This window comes from Quercus lobata, unplaced genomic scaffold (assembly GCF_001633185.2).
Source record: "Quercus lobata isolate SW786 unplaced genomic scaffold, ValleyOak3.0 Primary Assembly Scq3eQI_73, whole genome shotgun sequence".
Taxonomy (NCBI): Eukaryota; Viridiplantae; Streptophyta; class Magnoliopsida; order Fagales; family Fagaceae; genus Quercus; species Quercus lobata.
Genome location: NW_022154703.1, coordinates 326,398 through 334,550, shown reverse-complemented (window position 1 = coordinate 334,550; position 8,153 = coordinate 326,398). Strand labels below are relative to the sequence as shown.

Genomic DNA, 8,153 nt, shown 5'->3' with positions numbered 1-8,153 from the left:
ATGCATTTGAATGTGCCTATTAATTATTTGAGTAATATTAAAAAGTATTTTACTATGAGTTTTAATTATCATGATAATTTTCTTTAAGAAAATGAGCAGTTTGGATAATTTATTTGAAACTTAAAAAGTTTAATTGCACAGGAAAAGAAAACATAGCACACTATAACAAAATTTCAAAGAATATGGACCACCTCATAAAGGATTAATATCCAATAAACACACCCAAAATAATAGAATGATATATTGGTAAAGAGAGAAAGATGAAAAATAATTTTAGAAATTGTTTAATTTTTAGAGAGAACAAATTATTTTCAACAAATTTAGAAAGCAAATTATAAATTATACCACAATTACAACATAATTATCTATTCTTACTCATTGTGTGGATCTGCAACCAGTATTAAATTAAATCAGAAATGCAAAAACAAAAGCTTAGTCCATTAAAATTACACAGAAAATACAAACTTTGAAGAACATGAATCCAACAAGAATAGACACATGCATGTACTCATTTGTAACTAAGGCTATGCAAGCCTGAAATTGAACAACTTATGGTAATAAACCACAACAAAACAGTAGCAAGTGTCAATGCACTCTTCAATAAGGTTAAACCATGCTTTACGCCAATAAGGATTTATGTAGAGAACTGTAACAATTCCCAACAACACTATTATGTAAGCCACCACAAAGCTTATATAGAAGACACTGATGTCCATGAAACTCCCACTTTTTTCCTCCATATGATCCACTGGCATTAAAGATAGTGGTCCAATTTTGGTGCAATCTTTATGCAATGGAGGTCCACATAGGAGAGGGTTCTCTTCATAACTGTTTTCATCAAAAGTCCCAAATTGATTTTTTCTGTCTGGCAATGGACCTGATAAGTTGTTATGTGCTACACTAAAGACTTCTAAAGAAGTCAATTCAGTCAATTGAGGGGGGATTTTACCATTCAAATTATTGTAGGAAAGATCCAAACTCTCCATCTGCTTCAGGTTTGAGAATGTTATAGGGATTTGTCCGGTTAGATAGTTGTGTGACAAATTTATTGCATGGACGTTGCTTATCCTTCCGAGTTGGGGTGGGATTTCACCTGCTAACATGTTGCTCGACAGGTCAATTCCAAACAAGTAGTTGAGAATGTCTCCCTTGTAGGAGTAAGTTCTACTCTTTGTTGTGAACTCCACTTCTTCTATCAAACCCACATGTGCCCAAGTATGAATTTCTGGTGCTTCAAGCAGATATGCCCATGTTGGACTCTTTGGGTATGCAAAGTCCACGTAAAAGAGACCTCCTATATTCTGTTCATCAGCTGATACATTAAATGTAAGGTTACTTAAACAGTGGGGAATTGGACCGGAAATTTTATTGGAGGAAAGATCCAACAAGTTTATGTTTTGCAGAAGGCATAGTTGAATTGGAATCCTACCTTCCAAATGATTTTTTCCCAAAAGGAGAATGCTCAATGATGAGACACTGCCAATCCAATCGGGAATGTTTCCACTTAGGTAGTTATCTCGAAGATTTAATGCAATCAGATTAGAGTTGTTTGGGAACACACTTGGAATTGGGCCACTCAACGAATTTTCATTTAGATGAAAAAACTGGATTGCTGATGAATTGAAGCAAGATGGAACAAGGCCAGACAAATTGTTCTTGGAAAGGTCAAAAAATCTAAGATTAACGAGTTTGCATAACTCAATTGGAATAGGACCTTCCAGTTGATTGTTGGCCAAAATAATTGCCACTAAAGATGACATGTTTCCCATCCACATTGGAAGCTTGCCTGACAGATTGTTATTTCTAAAATCAATTGTGGCACCATAAATCATCAGTGAGATGCTATTTGGGATCTTTCCTGAGAAGTGATTGTTGTCCAAATATAAATGTGACAGCTTAGTCAAATTAAAATTGGTAGGAAATATTTGGCCATAGAAATTATTATTTGACAATTTGAGAACTTGTAAGGAGTAGCAGCCCAATGTGAAATGCACTGGCATTGTTCCTGATAAATTATTTTTAGACAAGTCTAAATGCCATAAGGAAACCCAATTCCCAAAAGAAGAAGGAATACTACCTTGAAATGAATTTTCAGCCATGTTTAAATACTCCAAATTTGGAAAAATCAAACCCAAGTTGGTAGGAATTGGTCCTTGTAAGCAATTACTTGAAATATCTATCACCGTAATGATGGGATGGAGATGATCCGGCACCAGGAAAAACCCTGTGAAAGAGTTATTTCTTAAAATAAAAATCTCTAATCTTGTATTGTTCTCTAACAACCAAGTGGGGAACTTCCCCTTCAAATTGTTGTCGGAAATATTAATTGCTCGCAAATCGTATTGGTAATGAAGGAATGTGGGAAGCGTTGTATTGAGTCCATTAAATGAACACCATGACAAACTGAAAAACCTTAATTGGAAGGTTGGAACCCTAGTATGAGAGTTTGTTTCGGAAGCAATTTTGATGTGATCACTTATGAGGAACTTGAGATTCGAGAGGTTAGAAAAGGAGGAGAAGGTGATTGGGTTCAAGAATGCATTATTTGACAAGGAAAGGAACTCAAGTGATTTCAAATCAGATAATTGGGGTTGGACATTCCCACTGAAGTGATTGTTAGAGAGATCCAATAATTGAAGTGATATCCAGTTTGCCATACATGAAGGCAATATCCCTTCAAAATGATTGTTGGTGAGGCTTATCTCTCGGAGGTTCCTCAGTTCACACAAGCCTGTAAAATGGGACGATTAGTTATTGACTTCTATGATTGTGATGATCCCTAGCAATACTATTATAAAATATAACCTACCTGAGGCAGATAAGCTTCCATTCAATCCACAGGACGCCATTTTCAATACTTTGAGAGAAGTCATAACACCAACTTTACTAACAAAGCTTTCATCAATGGATGAACCATCCACATACAGCTCCTCTAGGTTGTTTAGTGCACGTAACTCTAAAACAATAATAAAAGCTTTTTAGGTATAGAAATTATGAAAAAGTAAGTAATATAGTATGGCATGAATTAGTCACAGCAAAAGATTATGAAGATATCACGCAAAAAATATTAAAGTTGCTTAAGCCACTAATAAAATAAAAAACAAAGTTTGACTACAAATTTAACTGTAGCCTAAGGCTATAACTCCCTCTAAAAAAAATTAACATGACTACATATTTTGAAAATCTAATATTTAGACTGCAAGTTCCATATGTTGTTAAGACACAAATAAATTTTTGTGTCAATCGGATGTTATTTACTAATGAATAATTTTAGATTACAAAAACTTGAAATTTAAACATGATGACATAGCTATTGAGTTTTGATCTTCTGAAAATTTTGCAAACACGGAGGATATAAGAAAAAAAAAATGTAATCTAATGGTGGATTTATTAAAATTCATATCCAATGAAAAAAATATTAAGTGGAATTGTAGCTTTAAACTGTAATCAAGTTTGTAGTCAAACTTTGTCCTAAAATTAAAGGAATAAAATATTATAGATCTAGAGAAAGGAGGACAGAGTAGAAGCAACAAGAATTACATAGTTTGGTCTAACAAATTACATTCACAATAGAAAAATCTTAGCAGCTACATCTTTACTATGCATAATAGTTATCTTATAGTGAACCCTAAGACGAAAATAAATTATGATACTTATTAAAGACAATAAGTTTAGTTTCACTGAATTTCAAGAAATTTGATTATCAATATTTAGAATGAGAACTGCTATGTCCATAATATTTTTACAACAAATCATAGGTGGTTAGTTGTTACTACTTCAAATTTGAACCTACCACTAGGATTACTTTTTTGCTCCAACAACAAAAACTAGTAACAACCTGCCATTTAAAATTTGTTGTGAAAATGTTGTGGACATAGTATTTCTCATTTAAAATAGGGTTTTTATAGCATATGTTTTTCTACTTTTAGGTCAATGATGAAAAGAAAAACGCAAAACAACACCACCTTGATGTCATGTCAATGGTATAACTTACCTTTAGTAGTAAACGATCCCTCCAAATTGTTACGTGTGAGATATAATGTCTTCAATGACGGGAAGGCAACTGATGACCCAACAATTCTTGCACTACAGTTGTTCTGACTCAAGTCTAGGAGTTGCAGCTTACTTAAGATATTTGAATCTATTGGACAAAATAAAATATCTCAAAAATATTGATGTTATAATATCATTTGACATACTATTTAAAAGAAGTATTTGATTTGAATCCGTGAACATATATTTTTACAGCCTATGTACCTTTTGTCGCCACCAAGTCGTTGATCTTATTGTCATTCAGGTAGAGCTTCTCCAAGTTGCTAAATGCTTTAAATCCTAAATTTTTTTTTAAAAGTACATATAAAATCATGAAAGAAAAGGGACTTTAGTTGCATAAATACTTTCATTTAAAACTGCTTAAGAAAAAAAAAGGTGAAATTAGTTGCATAAATATTAAAGATTGATAGGAGAGAAATAAGAAATGTTACATGCTCAATAAGCATGAAACACTAGCTCTTCCAATAATATTCCTATGCAAATTAATGAGAGTTTTACCTTTGATATGGATTGATCCATTCAAATTGTTGTAACTCAAATCTAGTTCCTTGAGCAACGCAATACCACTTAAGGATTGCAGAATGCAGTGATTGAAATTATTATCTTCTAAGTGAAGCACCTCCAGCTTGCTTAACAAAGGAAATTTTTCAAAACCTACAATTTAGATGATTCAATTTGCACATCTGTGACTTTATATTCCCACAAAATAGTACCAAATAAATCTTAACATGCAACTAATCTGTGGTCTACATTTATTTTTAAAGAAATAGTAAAAAAAGAAAAAAAAATTCAAACAATTTACTTTGGTCAAACAAATTAGTTGGAAGGAAAGCAAAAAGTTTACACACTCTAGAATTAAGCACTCTTCCTTCCTTTGCAGATTAATGAGGATTTTACACGAAAGGCTTACCATGGATTGATCCATTAAAATCGTTGGCCCCCAAATATAGTTCCTTGAGGGAAGCAATTCCACTCAAGGATGAAAGAATGTTGTCATTGAAACCATTACCATCCAAGTGAAGCACCTCCAGCTTACTCAACACAGAAAATCTTTCAAAACCTGTGATTTAGATTTAGATGCTTCTATTTGCATGTCTGCAACTATATATTTTTTCTCGACCATGTAAAAAAGAGGTAATAGAAAATTTTAGAAAATTGACAAATACTACCTACTTTTCTTAGGATATAAAATTGGTACCTTCATTTGAGACCCATCCACGAATCCAATTATAACTCAAATCGAGGTATTGGAGCTCTTCAAAGGGAAGAAACAAAGAGGCATTAAAGTACCAACCTCCCCCACTCCAAAATCTCCAAGACATTGTATTATTAAGAGTAAGTTGGATTACACGGCCAGTAGTGATGTTGCACTTGACTCTTTCCCACTCACAGCAATCACTTTCTTTGTTGCCTAAGTCCCAATGAGGAAAATAATATTCACTAGCATAGTTGACGATGGAAGCTTCGAATTGCAAGAGAGCAATTCTCTCTTGCTCCCAACAACCAAAGCACCCATTCATACCAAAATGGACAGAAACTAACACCACCGGCCACCACCAATAACGTCCTAGCAACTCCATTACTTTTTCTTTTTCTGATTTTCTATAACAATAAGGCAGACAAAGTTTTTGCTCAACTCTGACTTATACTTCCAAGCAAAATAGGCTTTGAGTTGAAATAACACTACCACCACCATCCTCTATATATATATATATATACCCACTACACGTTCCATTTTCTCAGATTATATCTTGTGCTTTTTCCAAAAGAAAAAAGTTACATCCATTATTTAAAATGACTTAGACTAAGTCTTTGCAGTTCGCATCATGGTGTCTTTCCACCTAGCTATGATGACGATATTTTCTAGATAAAAAAGTTGCAAGAAGATAATTTATTTTCATTTAATGAATAAATACTTTGATTGAGGCAAGTAAAAAGAACCAATGGCCTTACTGGTATAGTTTCACTTGAATGAAGTTTAACTTTTGGTTGATAATTTACAAATCCTAGATCCGGGGTACACAAAAATAAAAGAAAATAGAAGAAAAATATATAACAAACTTATTTATTTATTTATTCATTTTTAGTTTCTATCTAATTCATTCACGTTTTCCACTCTATCTTAACTTTTGTCTAATCCATTCAACAAGCAGGAAAGCTACATCCACTGCTAATACAAAAACAGGCAAGGTAAAGTATAAGAAAAAAAATTATTAAATTCCAAATAAATATCCATTTAGTTTTAACAAACTAATAAGAAAATCAAGTACACAAAATTATTATTTTGTATATAATACATTACAAGACACAAAATACCCTTATTTCTTACTATATTATTATAATGAAATCAATGTAAAATTAAAAGATAAAGAGGCCAAATTTTTTGAAAAAGGGAGTGAAATATAAAATTGTGGTGAATATACTTTTTCTCTTTCCATCGGTCCCCTTTTGGATCCCACCTGACTTCATCCCTATACAAAGGAGCTTTCCCATATCATATTAGTGCCTTTTTGTTAAAGCAAAAAATCTACATCCATTATTTGAGATGACCAAGACTTCTTTTATTTCTTTTTTTTTTTCTTTTTTTATGTGAGAAAGAAGATGATCAAGACTAAGTGTCCGTTTATCTAGTTTTTTGTTGAAAATTTTGGGATAAAATTGTGTTAAAGTATACTTGTACTTTAAATTTTTTTGAAAAAGTGGAAAAATGCAAGAAAAAATGAGGTTTTTAAAAAATTGTACATAAAAACTAAAAGCTATTGCTAAAAGCTTATGTCAAACACACTCTAAGACTCCGCATCGTGGTGTATTTCCACCCACTACAATGACAAACATTTCTAAAAGAAAAAAAGGTGCAAGAAGATATTTTCTTTTCTTTTAATGAATGAATACTTTCATTGAGGGAATAAAAAAGAACCAATGGCCTTGCAAATACACTTTTATGAAAGAGATTTGACTTTTGATTGATTTCAATATCATTTCATAATGTTTTTACTTGAGTCCCAAGATGTAAAATTATATTCATTTTTAATTGATCATGGAAGCTTTGAGTTGTAAAAGAGCTATTCTCTTTTGCTCCTAGCAACCAAAGCAACCATTAAAATCTAATTGAACAAAACTAACACCACCCACCACCAAAAAGAAAAAACGTCCCAACTCTTCAATTTTGCTGTTATGTCCTACTCAAGAAAACCAACACTTAGGAAGAGGCCAAAGTCTTTGGTTTGAAGGGTGTTGATCCTAATTTCGTATCTAGTACTATCTTCGAAAATGTTTGGTTATGACTAGTCTATTAAGGCCAAAGACTTTGGGGCAATTGTTAGGGCATCCCTTAAATTTTCCCTAGAAGACTTGGACTCAACTATATACCAAGGTCTTAGACCTCAACAAACCAACTACCTTTTATGAATTTGTATCCAGTGCTTTCTTGGAAAGTATATCTTTAAACCACGAGAGTAGAAGAATTTAACATACATTATATCTTTACACCCATTACTAAGGAATTTGATTTTTGAGTAAAATAAAAGGTGGGAAAAAAAAATTCATTTTCATTGAGAAAAGAAAAAAGAGTAAAAAGGATATGTGCTTTCACCAAAGAGATGAAAATGCGATGAATATTTTAAAAATATATAAGGATGTACCTTCAACGTAAAAAATAAAAAAATATTGGCACAATGAGCCGGGCTGGCCCTTGGGCAAGACCACTTAAGCCATTGCCTAGCCCTAGTGCTGCAAAAATTTTAAATTAATAATTATTTTTTTATAATTAAAAACAAAGTGAGCTCCATCACTTCAAGAAGGTCTCTAAAATGGTGGGAATAATAAAAACACAGCTGATATGAAATCCTAAATTTTTAGACAAAAATAAAATTATATGAATGCATTAAATTATCATTCAAGTTAATTTCTCGTAATGACTTGAGATTTCATTTTTTATATGTCTCTCTCTCTCACACATGGATTGTTAATATTAGTCATCCAATCTTTCTCATGGCCACACACTAAATAATCTCTCCCTCTCTCTCTCTCCCTCAATACCAAAATCAAATTTGGAAATTAGATTTCAATTTTCTTTCACCATGTATCACTTTATTTAAAGA

At 32.3% G+C, this 8,153-nt stretch overlaps 1 protein-coding gene across 1 annotated transcript; it reads right to left on the bottom strand.

The window, feature by feature from the left end:
* Positions 1 to 389: 389 nt before the first annotated feature.
* LOC115972751 (receptor-like protein 15) lies at positions 390 to 5,633 on the bottom strand. Its single transcript, XM_031093011.1, has 6 exons — positions 5,252 to 5,633; positions 4,964 to 5,113; positions 4,258 to 4,332; positions 3,995 to 4,141; positions 2,810 to 2,956; positions 390 to 2,731 (listed from the first exon to the last, which is right to left on the bottom strand). Exons 1-6 carry the CDS (start codon positions 5,631 to 5,633, stop codon positions 525 to 527), a joined length of 3,108 nt encoding a protein of 1,035 aa, XP_030948871.1. The 3' UTR covers positions 390 to 524.
* Positions 5,634 to 8,153: the final 2,520 nt, after the last annotated feature.